We start from the raw sequence: 17,620 nt of genomic DNA, 5'->3' as shown, positions 1-17,620 counted from the left end.
CCATTCCATTTTTTTTTTAAAGGTTTTATTTATTTATTTTAGAGAGAGCACAAGCTGGGGCAGGGGGATGTGAAGGGTCTGAGGGAGAGGGAGAAGCAGACTCCCCGCTGAGCAGGGAGCCTGATGCAGGGCTCGATCCCAGGACCCTGGGACCATGACCTGAGCCTAAGGCAGACACTCAACTGACTGAGCCACCCAGGCACCCAAGATAGTCTTCTAGTAGTGTCTTTAAAGTGAAAATATTGGGAAATACCTAAAAATATGGGATAAGTAAATTACGGTACAGTCATCAATTGATAAAATACCTGTATGTATTGACATGAAAAACGTTCAAAATATGTGAAACAGATTCATGTATATGTGTGTATATGTATATACACATATATACAGAATGAGAGAGAGAGATAGATTGAAATAGTGTGGCATTGTAGATTATTATTTTTTTAATAAAAGGTGTTTTTGTGATCTAATTTCTTTAATGAGCATGCATTTTTATAATAAAAGCTTAAAGAAGATACTTAATAAATGTATATTCAAGTGATTACTGGTATCTACTTCTCTTCCAAGATACAGAATACTTTAAGTACATGTTCTTCCCTGGATGAAGACAAATGGCTCACTGAGTTTCATAGGGAAATTATTTGCCAGTGAGTGTGCCTTCAGGCTGTTTTTCAGACTACTTTCAGATATTTTCTTAACCACAGAGGGCTAGAGTGGGGATTGTCTTTAAACCCACACAGGTTTCTACAGGGCAGTGTAGAACTTTGTATATAGGAGTAGGGATGGGCCCCTATCTTTGACTTGTTCCTTTGATCTAATCGGCGTGTGCCTTTTATGTATTTTTTTTTAAAGATTTTATTTTTAGCAATCTCTACACCCAATGTAGGGTGTGAACCTATAACCCTGAGATCAAGAGTCACATTCTCTACCTACTTAGACAGCCAGGTATCTCCTTTTATGTATTTCTTAAAGTTTTTCTTTTCATGCCCAGGAATAGTATTTTTATGAAGATATTTCTAAGGAAAGAAAGCCTGTAGTTGGCAAAATGTATTGAGCTCTTACTATATATAAGATCCTGTTCTACTTAGAACATCCTTGACGGATGAGGTATATACAAGTGAGTAAAATCCATCCTTGTTCTCAGGAACTTGCAGTCTTCTAGGAGAGGCATTTGTATAGTTAACTAACATAAAATTGGATGGTAAACAAAGCACTATGGCTTTGGAGAGGCAACAGTTCGTATGACAGGTGGAGCGTGGGAAAGTTTGTAGAGAATTAAATTGAACTTTGAATGATGAGTAAGATTTTATTATTTATTTATTTATTTAAGATTTTATTTGTTTATGACAGAGATAGTGAGAGAAGAAGCAGGCTCCCTGTTGAGCAGGGATCCCGATATGGGGCTTGATCCCAGGACGCTGGGATCATGACCTGAGCTGAAGGCAGATGCTTAACGACTGAGCCACCCAGGTGCCCTGATGAGTAAGATTTTAGTTGGTAGGTATAAAATTTAATGGCGTGTTTCAGAAATTGAATTATTCAGGACAGAAATTAGATTATTCAGGGCAGAGAGAGAGAGAGAGAAAATTGGATATTGGAGAGGCTAGAAGTGAGAAAATGGTAGATTGAGGGAAAATAAAATAATTAATGTAAAACACCTAATATGGTGCTTGCCTGGCATGTTATAGGTACTCATCAAACTTTGCCTCTTTCTAATTCCAACATATTTATTTCAAGGGGTGTCTTCAAGTTACCAAAAAAGAAAAGTTGTTTTTGGGGTGCCTGATTGACTCCATCAGTAGAGAATGCGACTTTTCATCTTGGGATTTGAGCCTCACGTTGGGTGTAGACATTGCTAAAAAAACAAAAAAACAACAAAAAAAAACTTAAAAAAAAAAAGAGAAGTTAACTTTTATTTATTTGCTTGTGTATTTATTTATTTGACAGAGATCACGAGTAGACAGAGAGGCAGGCAGAGAGAGGGAGGCGGGAAGCAAGCTCCCTGCTGAGCAGAGAGCCCAACAAGGGGCTGGATCCGAGGACCCTGAGATCATGACCTGAGCCAAAGGCAGAGGCTTAACCCACTGGGCCACTCAGGTGCCCCAGAAATTAACTTTTAGTTTGGTTCGATAAGTTAGGCAACTCGTCCAGGTCATTTTCAGAATTGCACATGTAGTAGTAAAGGCAAAGTACCTGCTAGGGAATCAGTACCTTAGATTAATATACAACTGAGTTTCTGAACCATTTCTTTCATTAGAAGGTGATCTGTTGAAAGAAGTGACACGAGTACTGGGGAAAATCTGCTCTTCGGTGCCAAGGCAGGGGACAATGTCACAAGTTAAAACTTCCTATTCCTATGACGCTCCCACGGACTTCATCAATTTTACCTCTTTGAATGATGAGGAAGATACCCAAAACATAGATTCTTGGTTTGGTAAGTGTTGACTTTCTCTGGCCATTCTAAGGGTTAGTGGCTTGCTTTGTTCTGAGTACCTTTCAAAAAATAGAAGGGATTACAAGAAAATAACTAAAATATAAATTCTTGTTTGCACCAAGATACTTTATCATCCATGATATGATAGAAATAATTGAAATGCCCAGTGTTTTGGAAATGGACTATCAGTACAAATTAATGTTGTTTTGCTGTTAAGAATGATACGTGTTTAATCTTTAGGGATATATGGGAAAATCCAGATGAAACAAAGTTCAGTGAAACTCTAGGATTCAAAACATGTCTATCGTGATGGCAGCCACATAAAAACTTGCTCTACTATCATTGGGCACACAATATAATATTATAGCTAGGATATTGACATTTATAGAATCTACCTATCTTACTCAGATTTCCTCAATTTCACTTGTACTCATATTCATTTATGTAGTAAGTTCTATGCAATTTTTAATCACCTGTGTAGGTTTGTGTATCCACTCCCACTGTCAAGATATTGAACAGTTCTAACAGATCTAATATCACAAGGATTCTTGTGTTACTTTTTTGTAACTGCAGTTACCTTTCTCTTGCTTCACTTTACCAATTCTTTTTTGGCTGGAGGGATTATGCTACTTAGAACCCAATCCCCAAGCAGATGGGATCACCTGATGTTGGGTCATGTGATTTGACACAAACTCTGATACCAGTCCAACAATAAATAAGGATGTGGTTATATTTTCATATTACTTTGTAATAATATGGTGAGATCACTGATATGTCAGGTTAGTAGTTCCTAGAATCTCTTCATTTTTTTCTTTCTCAGGTCTTTATCCTCCATATTAAAAGAAAATCAGTATGTGATGGGAGAAAAAAATGAGTCTCTTGCAGCTGCACTTATTACTTATAATGCAGTATCCAAATGTGATGGCACATGCCATTCTCTTCTTTAATAGTATGCCGGGGGGATCCTGAGAGGAGGGATCTGTTGAAAGTGGTGTTGAGGAAGGGTGGAGAAGAGGGCCAGCTGCCCTACAGGGGTGTTCCCTGTGTCTCTGCTTTACTGAAACCCCAAGGAGAAGTCTGGGTTGCCTATTCCTTTATCTAAGTTTCTTTAAAAAAAAAAAAAGGAAATATTAGTACAATGACACTATTAAATATAATGTAGAAGAAAAATTAACCCCACTATTCTTTCAAAACCACCTTAGTTCTAATATATTATTTTCTAATTATCTTCCAAATAGTCATATCTCTTTACATATTTGCAGTCAGAGTATGCATGCTCAGTGTTATTGCTGGGTGTCACCACATTCCTGAAGCTTCTGTCTGTTGATAGGCTTTTGGTAGAAGAGACATTTCACTGCTTTGGGTTAACTTTTGGGCACAGCAGAACTTAAGATAAAATTCCTGAGAGAGCCTAGGTCTGTTCCATCCTCACACACTCTTGCCACGGTGGGTGAGGAACCTCAGCTCAAATAGACCATAGTACTTCCCTTGTAAGTCCTGCAGATCTTAATAGCTACAGTTTTCTTTGAGAGGAACACGATGTATTAGGCGGGTTCATGCTTGTATTGTCCAAATGTGTATCAAGTAAAAGTAAGTAGCTATTCACAATGCAGAGTCTGCACTTCTTTTCTATGATACATTGTTCAGTGTTGCCAGTGTTTTAGTGGTAGTTTTGATAGTTTTTATAGTTTCTATCTCTGACGTATGTGTACTCATTTCTTTTTGATCACTAGAACTTTGTACTTGCCAAATGATTACAAATGTACCAGTAGAAGGGTTTAGGCCCCATTTTAAAAAATGTGCAGGGTACTGATTTATTTTACTTCCTTGCAGATTGTTTAAATGATGACATTCTTACCTTTTCACAGAGGAGAAGGCCAATTTGGAGAATAAGTTTCCTGGAAAGAATGGCATAGCAGGGCTTTTTCAGGGCAAAACCCCTCTGAGGAAGCTTAATCCTCAGCAAGCTATTGTCACGCCTTTGAGACCAGGTAAGAAAGATCATCTTAGAAAAAAGGTCCTTGGTAGAATGGTGAAACAGTGTATTAAGAGCCTGAGGGATCTGGGGAATTACCTAAATGTTGTATCCTTTGGTTTATTATTGGTGAAGTGAGCTAATTCATTTCATGGTGAATGTGACACTAATGATGCACTATACTTTTTTTTTTTTAATCTCTTAGAACTTAAGCTAACATTGACTTTTATTGCCAGATATATAACTCTTTTCTTTTTATGACAAGATTTAACCTAACCTCAGTCTGACTGGGAACAAAACAGCAGGAGAGAAGAACGTACTGTTTGCCATTGTACAAGGATTCTTTGAGTCATGCATCTGATTTTAAAAGATAATTGACATTTAGACTGGTGGTTACTAAGTCTGCAGAATATTGTCTGTTTGATCAGAACAAAAACATTTTTTTTAAGAACAAAAGCATTTTTAAAGAGATCATAAATACTTAAAAATGATTCTTCTTTGAAATAATAGCTATATTTAGATATAATTCACCTGTACAAATCACCTAAAGTTACATTTCCATGAGTTTTTTTTTTTTTTTTTAAGATTTTATTTATTCATTTGACAGAGATCACAAGCAGGCAGAGAGGCAGGCAGAGAGAGAGGAGGGAAAGCAGGCTCCCCTCTAAGCAGAGAGCCTGACGCGGGGCTCGATCCCAGGACCCCGAGACCACGACCTGAGCCGAAGGCAGAGGCTTTAACCCACTGAGCCACCCAGGCGTCCCTAGTTTTTTTTTTTGTTTGTTTGTTTTTTAATGGCTTGGTTTTTATTTTATTTTATTTATATATTTTTAAAATTACTTTTATTAACATATAATGTACTATTTGCCCTAGGGATACACGTCTGTGAATCATCAGGCTTACACATTGCATAGCACGCACTGTAGTCCGTGTTTTTTAATACTATATTCATAGAGTATTATACAGCCATCACCACAATTAATTTTGAACATTTGAATATGACTCTTATAGGTAAATCTGAAGCTGACTTCAATTAGACCATTAGCTAGAGGAGTCATACCAGGAAATAGCTGTACTTTTAGTGAACTTTTCTAGTTTACAAAGTCTAAGCTGCTAGGATGACTTTCAGATACTTAGTTCATGAATACAGATGACATCTGTTGAATTTGGGATCAGGACAAGGACCCTGAATTTTTGTATCCACTCTCTTTCTTGTAGAAGAGATTAGAAGTGTATAGCATGTTTCACTTGACATGCTTAGAATGCCTGTGGCCTGAGTGCTGTATCCTCAGGTGAATTACATTAGTTCATTATGTGTGGCAGATTTTCTGTTGCTTTGGTGATCTTTGTACTTTCTTGAATTGAAAGAATATATAATACTACCTAATTTGTCAGTTCAAGACTGTTTTGTCAACGGTGTGCCCCAAAGCAAGAGACTTCTGCTGGGCCTGTCATGTGCCAAAGACCATACACACTTCTTACGTGCATGCCCCTTAGACCCCTCAGAGTCTGTGTTCTTTCATATTACATATTCTCATCTATTAGTTTTGTTCCCTCTGCCTCTTAATATATATGAAAAGTTCCTACTCATCATTCAAGGTCCAGCTCAAATACCCTTTTTTCTCTAACTAATTTCCTGTATTTGTGTTCCCAAAGTTCTTTTCATACCTCTATCTTAATTTCAATTTCCTATTGTATTGCTAATACAAAGGCATACAATTAATTTTTATATACTGATCTTTTATCCTGCTACCTTCTAAACTCACTTAATAGTTTTAGTAGGTTTTTGTAGACTCCATCAGATTTCTTTTATTTACTTCTTTTTAAAGATTTTACTTATTTATTTGAGAGAGAGAGAATGTGAACGAGAAAGATAGAGAGCATGAATGCTCATGCACAAGCTGGGGGTGGGGTTGGGGGAAAGGGAGAGGGAGAAGCAGACGCCCCGCTGAGCAGGAAGCCAGAGGGGGTTTCTATCCCAGGACCCTGGGATCAGGACCTGAGCCGAAGGGAATGCTTAACCAACTGAGCCACCCAGGTGCCCCTAGATTCCATCAGATTTCAGATGATCATGTCATCTGCAAATATCCCTTATTTATTTATTTATTTTTGCAAATATCCCTTTTATTTCTTTTTCTTGCATATTGCACTGACTAGAGCCTTCCGTAAGATATTGGATAGGAGTGGAAAGGGTAGACATGCCTGTTGTGGCTTTAGGTTTTCACCATTAAGTATGACATTAACTGTAGTTGGGGTGTCTGGGTGACTTAGCTGAGCATCTGACTCTTGATTTTGGCTCAGGTTGCGATCTCAGGGTGGTAGGATTGAGCCCCGCCTCAGGCTCTGCACTCAGCCTGGAGTCTTCTTGTCCCTCTCCCTCCTGCTCTGCCATCCCCTTCCTCACCCGTGAGTGTGTGTGTGTGTGTGTGCGCGTGTGCGCGCGTGCACGCTCTCTCACTTTCTCTCTCAAATTAAAAAAAAAATAAAATCTTTAAAAAAGTGTGCTGTTAACTATAGTTTTTTTCATAAATACCCTTAATCAGGCTGAAGAAGTTCCTGTCTATTCTTGTTTTGTTGATAATTTTTATTTGTCATGGATGTGAGATTTTGTCAGATGCATTTTCTGCTTATATTGAGATGATTATATGGTATTTTTCTTTTTTTGGTCTGTTAATATGTTAAATTGTACTAATTTTCCAATGTTAAGCCAACCTTGCATTTCTGGGATGAGCTCCAGTTGGTCATGATGGTATTTTTCTATGTTTTTAGGTTCAGTTTGCTACATTGTTGTCGAGAATTTTTCTTATATTATTTATGAGGGATATTGGTCTGTGGTTTTCCTTGTGATGCCTTTGTTTGATTTTTATAGAGTAAAACTGGCCTTACTTTAAATATTCCCTTCTTTTCATTTTTCCTGGAAGAATTTGCATGGAATTGATATTATGTCTTAAATGTTTGGTAGAAGTCACCATTGAACCCAACTGGGTCTGAAGTTTTCTTTGTAGAAAGGTTTTTAACTACAAATTCAATTTCTTTCTTTCTTTTTTTTTTTAAGATTTTTATTTATTTATTTGACAGAGATTGCAAGTAGGCAGAGAGGCAGGCAGAGAGAGAGGAAGGGAAGCAGGCTTCCCTGCTGAGCAGAGAGCCGGATGTGGGGCTCGATCCTAGGACCCTGGGATCATGACCTGAGCCTAAGGCAGAGGCTTTAACCCACTGAGCCACCCAGGTGCCCCTACAAATTCAATTTCTTTAACAGATATAGATTATCTCTTCTTGAATGAGTGTTGGTAGTTTGTGTTTCTACTAGTTCCAAATTACCTGTTATTTAGAAGTATATTATTTAATTTCCAAATATATGGAGGGGGGATTGATTCTAGAAATCGTCTGTTACTGATTTCTTGAGGGATTTAATTCCATTGTGGTTAATGAACATTACTGTGTGACTTGAATCCTTTTAAGTGTTTTGTTTCATGGCCCAGAATATGGTCTGTCTTGGTAAATATTCTGTATGCACTTCAAAAGAATGTGTATCCTGCTGTCATTGAGTGGAGAGTTACATCAATGTCAATTTGGATCAAGTTGGTTGATAGTATTGCTCAAATCTTCTGTTTCCTTATTGATCTTCTATCTAAATGTACTGTCTGTTATTGAAAATGGGGATATTGAAATCTTCAACTATACTGTTGAATTGTCTATTTCTCCCTTTAATTTTTTTCAGTTTTTCCTTTATGTATCTGGGGCTTTGTTATTTTATATATATATATATATATGTATATATATATATATATTTGCTATTGTTATGTCCTCCTGATGAGTTGACTGCAACATATTTTTGTTAATGAAGTTTTATTGAATACAGCCTTACACAATTGCTCATATGACTTAGATTCTTACTGATTTTTCTGTCAATTTGTTCCATAAATTAGAGGGAGAAATTGAAATTTCAGGCTATACTCATGGTTTTTTCTATTTCTTCTTCTACTTTTTTTTTTTTAAGATTTTATTTATTTATTTGTCAGAGAGAGAGAGGGAAAGAGAGAGAGCACAAGTAGGATGAGCTGCAGGCAGGGGGAGAGCAGGCTCCCTGCTGAGCAAGGAGCTCAATACGGGGACTCGATCCCAGGACCCTGAGATCATGACCTGAGCCAAAGGCAGACTCCCAACTGACTGAGCCACCCAGGCATCCCTCTTCTTCTACTTTTTGCTTCGTGTGTTTTGAAGGTCTCTTATTAGGTACATAAATATTTAGGTTGTTTTGGCATCTTGAGGAATTGATCATTTTTATCATTTTGAAATGGTCATCTTTATCTCTGGTGATATTTTTTGCTCTGAAATCTGCATTATCTGATGTTATATCCATTCCAGCTTTCTTTTGATTAGTGCTAGCATGATGTATCTTTATATTTTAAGTGCATTTTTATAGGCAACATATAATATGTATTTTTTAAGATTTTGTTTTTAAGTAATCTCTGTACCTAATATGGGGCTTGAACTTATAACCCTGAGATCAAGAATCATGTGTCTACTGACTGAGCCAGCCAGGTACCCTGTAAAAATTTTATATTAAATTTTTTACATTAATTTTAAAAAATTTAATCATCTCTGCTTTTAAATGGGGTAAGTGCCTCTATTGTAGCCTTGATATAATGCACTATCATTTTTTTTGTTTCTTTTTCTCCCCTCCAGAAAAAAATTTCTTTAGGAAATGAGGCAAATGATTGTTTTCTAGAATAAATAATGCATGAAGTGTGTTTTCATAGCCTAACTTTTCTTCCATTTATTTGTTTAGGGTTTTTTTCTTTTATCAAGGCTCAGTTCATAAGCTATACCAGCAAATGCTATTTCTTCCTCTTTACTTGACTGTTCTTTTTCCTTATTTTTTTTTCTCTCCTTATTCTTATAGTACTTTTTTATTTCTGTTCCATGATGGCCATGGTAACATAAGAATATTTTATGATAAAGTAACTCCTTCCCCTTCCCGCCCTTATCTCCCCTTTCTCAAATTCTGTATCTTTTAACTCTCAGTGTTTTTAATTCCTGAAGGGGAGAAAAGCTGGTGGGTATACCCATAATGCCAGATAATATGATTGTATCAGCATTAAAAGACAGAGCTGCTTTTTTCTGAGGTGGTGACTTAGGCTGGCAGATAGGCCTTAGATCCTACATTTCTGCTTCAACCAAAGTAGATTTTATAAATTGGACTTCTATATAAGATGTCACTGGAACTAATGGTTCCACTGCTTAGAAGGGATACACACACACACACACACACACACATAGATATGAATGTATCTATATGTCTCTCCAACATTTTCCTTGGGATTCTGAGTGCTGACTAGTTTTTGCTCTCCCACAGTTGACAACACCTATTACAAAGAGGCAGAAAAAGAAAATCTGGCGGAACAGTCCATTCCTTCAAATGCTTGTTCTTCCTTGGAAGTCAAGGGAACCACCTCAAAATATACTCCAGTGCAGCCTCAGAGGTAAGTCTTTTTCAGGACTCAAAGTGGTGGTTATATTAATGATGATCAAAGAATAATTATTGTCAGAATACCTACTATTCTAGACTATACTACCTACTATAATACCTACTATACGAGACTCTATATTACCTCATTTAATCCTCATAACATTTATGAGTCGTAGATAGTATGCTTAATTTATTGATAAGCGGGTTAGAGGTACTAAGTTGCTTGAAGTTTGTATCAGAGCCAGAATTCAGACTGATCAGTTCGTTTCCAAAGCCCTTGCTGTTTGCACCATCAATATGGATTGTAATTTACTTGTGTAAATTATGTAAATATGGCAGATTTTTTTTTTTCCTGATTATAGGTTGTAAGTACATTTCATAAGGGCAAGCATTATGTATTCTTACTGTGCCTAACAGTGTCTGGCAGGAGCAGAAGGTGAATAAAATACTTGAATGAATGAATGGATGGGTGGATGGGTTAAGCTGCAGTCTTGACACTGGTGATCTTAAAACATTTCATGTCTTTGAGTGTTGTTTTTGTATCAGTATCCTTTTTTTTTTTTTTTTTTTTAAAGAGAGGGAGTGAGTGTGGGGTGGGGGACAGAGAGAGAATTTTTTTTTTTTTTTAAAGATTTTATTTATTTATTTGACAGACAGAGATCACAAGTAGGCAGAGATGCAAGCAGAGAGAGGGGGGAAGCAGGCTCCCCGCTGAGCGGGGAACCCGATGCGAGGCTCAATCCCAGGACCCTGAGACCATGACCTGAGCCGAAGGCAGAGGTTAACCCACTGAGCCACCCAGGCGTCCCCAGAGAGAGAGAATCTTAAGCAGGTTCCAAGCCCAGCACGGAGACCGATGCAGAGCTTAGTCTCCCAACCCTTAGATCTGACCTGACCTGAAATCAGGAGTTGGATGCTCAACCACCTGAGCCACCCAGACACCCCTATTGCTTTATACCTTGATGTTACCTAGAATATCTTCAAGGAAGAGGAATGGCAAATTATATTATTTATATACAGATAATAATATGTATTGTTGCTTAGAAGTGATGAAGTTAACCGTTGCAAAGCTTCATGTTGGCATAAGGATATTGCCTTTTGAGGATAGCATCATATAAGCTTATCCTAATCTTCTTTGATAAAGAAGCCCATTTTATTATTTTTTTTAATTTATTTATTATTATTATTTTTAAAAAGATTTCATTTATTTATTTATTTGAGAGAAAGAGTGAGTATGTGAGTGGGGGAAGAGGTAGAGGGAGAGGATCTCAAGCAGACTCAGTGCTGAGTGTGGAGCCAGATGTGGGGCTTGATCTCACACTGTGAAATCATGATCTTAGCCAAAATCAAGAGTCGGATGCTTAACTGACTGAGCATTCCCAGGTGTCCCGAGTAAAGAAGTCTGTTTTTTTTTTTTAAGAAGTCTGTTTTAATCAAAGAATTTTGTGAAATCTCAACCAACCATGTATCACAAGAGGTCTTAAGAGATTGCTACTGGTTGATTCTGTGGTTTCTGTTCCATGTTTAGATTGTGAATGAGCCCTACAGAAAAGGGACCAAGTGTCTTAGAGATTTCTTCAGAATTCAGGAAAGCGTTAGTGTCTTTACTAGTGTATGATTGCTGAAATTGTCTTTCATCCCAACTGAATTCTGAATGCTTTTTGGAAGTGATGGTGTGACAGGAATCCAGCTACTCTCAGAGTTAGAAGACCTGAGTGGTTTTTGTTTTTGTTTTTTTTTAAGATTTTATTTATTTGTCAAAGAGAGAGAGAATGAGAGGGAGCGAGCGCATAAGGAGGCAGAACGGCAGGTAGAGGCGGAGAGAGAAGCAGGCTCACTGCCGAGCAAGGAGCCTGATGCGGGACTCAGTCCCAGGACTCTGGGATCATGACCTGAGCTGAAGGCAGTGGCTTAACCGACTGAGCCACCCAGATGTCCCTGTTTTGTTTTGGGCAAAGGCAGGTACCTCTACCACTCAAAATCTCAGTTTACTGAGAATAACCATATCCCTCAGGCTTCTTGTCAGAAAGGGCCAGATAAGATGGTATGTGACAGTACTTTGTAAATGATATCAAAATGCAAAATACGAGGTAAAACATTAGTGCCGTTAATCTCAAATCTCAGATTTTTCTGACTCCAGAGTTGCCTGATCTGGAAAGAAATGGCAGCTGGGATAGGAAGGTATAGACAGTCAGGCAAATTCCCTACTATTTTATTTTCACATGGTTTCAGTAGGCTAAAAGATCACCAAAACTTCTTCGACACAGAATAGTTAAGAGTCAATAAGGCTTTAGTTTGTCATAATAATTTTTCCATGAAGGGGTTGCTTTACCACAAATATATGTTTTAATTTTGGTATCTCATCCCTTAGCCATTTCTCCCTAAAGAAACCCAGCAATTCTTCTCTTAACTTTATAGTATCACTGTATGTTGAATTTAAGTAATGGTCTAAATGGTTCTGTATGGATGTGCTTTGCCTCCTTTCTTTCTAGATTTTATGATTCTCAACTCATTTTTAAAAATTAACTAATTTTGCTGGGTAATAATTTGCATATAGTAAATAAAATATATAGATCTTGAGTGTATGGTCTGATTAGTTTTGACAATTACATACCACCATGCAATCACAACCAAAATATATAGAACATTTCCAACACTTCAGATAGTTCTCTCATTCCTATCCCTGTATAGTCAAACTGCACTGCTTCTTCTACCTTCTCACCCTCTCACCTCCCACCCAGAGGCAACCACTTTTCCAATTCCTGTCACCATAAATTATTTTGTCCTGTTCTAGATATTTTTGTAAATGGAGTTATATGTACTCTTCTATCTGACTTCTTTTGCTTAGCATTTGTTTTTGAGATGCATCCATGTCATTGCATGTATTGGTAGTTTGCTTCTTTTTATTGCTGATAATAAGTTCTATTGAGTGGATATGCCACAATTTATTTATCCATTCAACAGATGAAGGACGTTTGGGTTGTTTCCAGTCTGGGGCTATATAAAGCTGCTATGAGTAGTTGAGGACATGTATTTCTTTTGGGTAAATACTTAGGAGTGCAATTGCTGGGCCATAAGGTTAAATGTATGTTTATAAGAAACAGCCAGAATGTTTTCCAAAGTGACTGTCCCATTTATATTCCCACTAACAATATATGAGAGTTTCAGTTGCTCCATATCCTAGCCAACTCTTAATATTGTCAGTCTATTCAATGATATTTCATTGTTTTTAATTTGCATTTTTCTGATGACTAATGATGTTGATCCACATTTTCATGGGATTATTGGTTCTTTATGTATTTGCATACATAGCTGCTGCTTTTTTAGTCTAGTTCCCTGTAGTCTTCCCTGGGTCTGCAAAGGTTAGAGGTCAGCCAAGACTCTGAGTAGAGTTTATACTTAGGTTTAAGTGTTCATCCTCTGTGGTTGTCTTGCTTCTGAAGTTTTGCATCTAAATTTTCAGCCTTTCTGCCTGCTCTGATGTTTGTCTTCTGACACCTCAAGCTAGTGAGATGTTATCTTTGTGCCATCCTCCTATATACACAGTGGGGAATCTACTTCAAAAAAAGCAGCAAACTCACCAATCTCATCGAGACAGTTATGACTTTTAAGGATGGACTCCTCATCAGTTTCTGCTTGCCTTTTTGCTGGGCTTCCTAGGTCTCCCCTAAAATACAAACGGTTTAGCTGTCAGGCAGGAATTATACAGTTTTTGCTCAGATTTTGAATGACATCTTTTCTGTAGCTCTTTTACTTTAAGGATTTTCCTCTAAATTTCCAGCTGTTATACTGGCCTCGAATTCTTCTGCTATCTCTAGCCAGTGAGACTGGAATTTTCTGCTCTTGGAGCTGCTATGTTTGGGGAGTACCTCAGGCCAAAAAGCTACTAACTCGTAATACTTACCTTTTGCAGTTGCTGTTTTTTATGAATAAATGTTTCTGTTTCCTGACTACTTTTGGTCACTTTCCAGTGCCTTCACATAGTTGTATTTTGTGTTTTGTCTGTGTTTTATAATATGCACTCTTCATTACTCATTCAATATATCCATTACTTCATTCCTTAATTGAATAAATTTGCTCTTTGTTATTCCATGTATTTTTTTTTTTTTTTAAGATTTTTATTTGCTTGAGAGAGAGAGAGAGATCACAGAGGGAGAGGGAGAAACAGACTCACTGCTGAGCAGGGAGCCCAATGTAGGGCTCTATCTCAGAACTCTGAGATCATGACCTAAGCCGAAGGCAGACACTTAACCACTGAGCCACCTCAGAAGCCCCTCCATGTATTTTTTTATGAGTACTTTCTTTTAGAGATTAATATGAAATATTTGCAGATGAAAGATAGACCTTTAGTAGGAATTGCTTGAAAATCCAGGAGAATGGGTGGAGGGAAAACTGATACATGATTGGCTATGAGTCGATAATTTCTGAAACTGAATGATGAGTACTTAGTAGTTTATTATATTATTCTCTTTATATTTAAAATATGCTTGATATTCTCCATAATAAAGATTTAAAAATTGTGACTCTATGCAGTAGCATAGAAGTCTGAATATGTAATAATGTCTTTATAATGTTTAAGGACTTTTATAAAGAAAATGCTTAGAAAAAGAAAAGAGAAATTAAATAAGATCTAAATAAATGGCAGGGCATACCATATTTATGGATTGGGAGACTCAGTATTGTAAAAATGTCAATTCTCCCTAAGTCGTCTATAGATTCAATGCAATATCTGTTAAAATCCCAATGGTTTTCACTTTGGACTTTAATAAATTGATGCTAAAATTTTTTGAGAAATGCAAAGGTCTAAGAATAGCTAGATACTTTTGAAATGTCTAGTACATAGAAAGGCATATTATTATGAAGCTGCAGTAATTAAAACTTTGTGATAATACTCAAGGATTAGTGAGACCAGTGGAATCAAACAAAAATTCACCTTCCCATATATGAAAATGATATATGACAAAGATGTTACCACAGATCTGTGGGAAGTAGTGCTCCCTCCCCCCCCTTAACAAACAATGCTTGACTAGTGGATATCCAGATAGACAGAATGAAACTTGGTCCCTACCTCACTGCATATAAAAGTCAATTCTTTCAAGTTTATTTATTTCTTTATTTAAGTAAACTCTAGACCCAACATGAGGCCCAAACCCACAACCCTGGAATCAAGAGTTTCATGTTCCTGACTGAGCCAGTCAGGTACCCTAAAACAGTCAATTCTTTGTGGAATTGTAGATCTAAATATGAAAGCTAAAGCTCCTATAAGGAAGTAAAGGAGAATATCTTCATGATCTTGGAATAAGGGAAGTTTTTTTTTTTTTTTTTTAAATAGTATACAGAAAAGCACTGAGCATAATGGGGAGGGCTATTGATGTACTTGAGACATTTATCTAATCAAATGATACCATAAAGAGAGTAAAAAGCCAACCTCCAGAGTGGGAGAAGATACTTCTAACACATAAAACCTACCAAAGAGCTTATATTCATAGTATGTAAGGAATTCCTACTGATCAGGAAAGGATTGATCACCCAGTGGAAAACAAATAAGAGACTTGAACTAGCACTTTATCAAAGAGGATATCCAGGGGTGCCTGGATGGCTCAGTGGGTTAAAGCCTCTGCCTTCGGCTCAGGACATGATCCCAGGGTCCTGGGATCGAGCCCCACATCGGGCTCTCTGCTCAGCAGGGAGCCTGCTTCCTCCTTTCTCTCTCTGCCTGCCTCTCTGCCTACTTGTGATCTCTGTCTGTCAAATAAAGAAATAAAATCTTTAAAAAAAAAAAAAAAAGAGGATATCCAAATGACCAGTAAACATATGAAAAGTTGCTCTATCTCATTGGTAATCAGAGAAAAGCAAATTAAAACCACAATGAGGGGCGCCTGGGTGGCTCAGTTGGTTAAGCGTGTGCCTTCGGCTCAGGTCATGATCCCGGGGTCCTGGGATGGAGCCATGCTAAGCAGGGAGTCTGCTTCTCCCTCTCCCCTTGTTTCTCCCCTCTGCTCATGCTCACTTGCACTCTCTGTCAAATAAATAAAATCTTAAAAAAAAAAAAAACAACCTCGGGGCGCCTGGGTGGCTCAGTGGGTTAAAGCCTCTGCCTTCGGCTCAGGGCATGATCCCAGGGTCCTGGGATCGAGCCCCGCATTGGGCTCTCTGCTCAGCAGGTAGCCTGCTTCCCTTCCTCTCTCTCTGCCTGCCTCTCTGCCTACTTGTGATCTCTGTCTGTCAAATAAAGAAATAAAATCTTAAAAAAAAAACAAACCTCACAATGAGATTTTACTCAATACCAGCTAAATTAGCTCATCTGAAAATATCAAGTGTTCAGGAGTGTGTAGAGCAATGCAGACTATAATACAGACTTGCCAGGGTAAGCATAGATTGGTACAAGCACTTTGGAAAACAGCTTTAGTTGATATAACCAATGCCCTCTGACCTAACAATCTTACAACTTACATCCAACAGCAACATGTGCACATGGAGACATACATGAAAATTGGCAGTAAGCTGGATAAATAGTGGTACATTACTGCAGTGACTGTTATACAAGCATTGAAAATCACTGAATTAAAGCTATATAAATTATGGTGGTTGATTCTCACAAACATAATGTTGAGTGAAACAAACCAGACAGAAATAAATACATGTAGTAGTCTGATTATATTATCTAAAGGTGTTTTCTTTGTTGTTGTTATTCTTTGTATTTTGTTTTCTTTCCAAACTAATGTACCATGTTTATGGAAATGCATGCTAAATGGCAAAACGATAAAGAAAAAGTAATGATAACTATAAAACAAGTCAGATAGTAGCTGCTGCCAGTGTTCTGTTTCTTAGCCTGGGTAGTGATTTCATGAGTCTTCACTTTGTAACCTTTTTTTTTTTCCCACTTTGTAATCATTTAACTTAATTTTTGTTTTGTGCTGTTTTTTGGTATATGGTATATTTTACCAGAACGGGGGAGTGTGGCTAAAAAAAAGAGAAAATAGTCACCTTAGTCAATTACTGGGATACCTGACCTCAAATGTCAGGTCTGACAGCAATTAGCTTTGTAACAGGGTCAAGTCACCTCATCTTTTTTGACTTTTACCTATAAAAGGACAGAATTGGGGGCGCCTCTGTGGCTCAGTGGGTTAAAGCCTCTGCCTTCGGCTCAGGTCATGATCCCAGGGTCCTGGGATCGAGCCCTGCGTTGGGCTCTCTGCTCGGCGGGGAACCTGTTTCCTCCTCTCTCTCTCTGCCTGCTTCGCTGCCTATTTGTGATCTCCCTCTGTCAAATAAATAAATAAAATCTTTAAAAAAAAAAAAAAAGGACAGAATTGTACTAGGTGATTACCAGTACCTTAAAAAAAATTGGCTACATATAAGTACCAACATTTTATGATGAAATTTCAAAAGCTATCAGTAAGACGAGAAGAGATCAGGTTTTTAGAGTGGAAATAATACCATTAAACTCTCTGTAGCCCTTGGCAGTTTGACATTCTTTCACATTTGTGGGGCATAATTACATATCTGTAGTAGATGTATTCATTTCAGATAAATTTTGTCAATTCCTGTATCATAGAAGATCTGCTAGACTCTCTGCTCAGAAAGATCTGGAACAGAAAGAAAAACATCATGCAAAAATGAAAGCCAAGAGGTGTGCTACTCCTGTAATCATCAATGAAATTCCACCCTCCAAAAAAATGAAAGTGTAAGTAGCCACAGCTTCTCTCAGTTGGCATAGGTTTTACTCCTGCTTGCT

At 37.5% G+C, this 17,620-nt stretch overlaps 1 protein-coding gene across 7 annotated transcripts in view; it reads left to right on the top strand.

The window, feature by feature from the left end:
* The window catches only part of TPX2 (TPX2 microtubule nucleation factor), a 59,236-nt gene that overhangs the window by 13,223 nt on the left and 28,393 nt on the right, over positions 1 to 17,620 (top strand). For all 7 annotated transcript variants that reach the window (XM_080814293.1, XM_080814297.1, XM_080814294.1 and 4 more), the window contains 4 exons: positions 2,258 to 2,434; positions 4,303 to 4,425; positions 9,769 to 9,895; positions 17,441 to 17,569. In XM_080814293.1, the coding sequence (XP_080670419.1) occupies positions 2,329 to 2,434; positions 4,303 to 4,425; positions 9,769 to 9,895; positions 17,441 to 17,569 (485 nt within the window). In that variant the 5' untranslated portion in view covers positions 2,258 to 2,328. The remainder of the gene's footprint in view (positions 1 to 2,257; positions 2,435 to 4,302; positions 4,426 to 9,768; positions 9,896 to 17,440; positions 17,570 to 17,620) is intronic.

This window comes from Martes martes, assembly GCF_963455335.1.
Source record: "Martes martes genome assembly, chromosome: 9".
Classification (NCBI taxonomy): domain Eukaryota; kingdom Metazoa; phylum Chordata; class Mammalia; order Carnivora; family Mustelidae; genus Martes; species Martes martes.
Note: the sequence above shows the minus strand (reverse complement) of the source record. Positions and strands in the feature narration are given on the sequence as shown.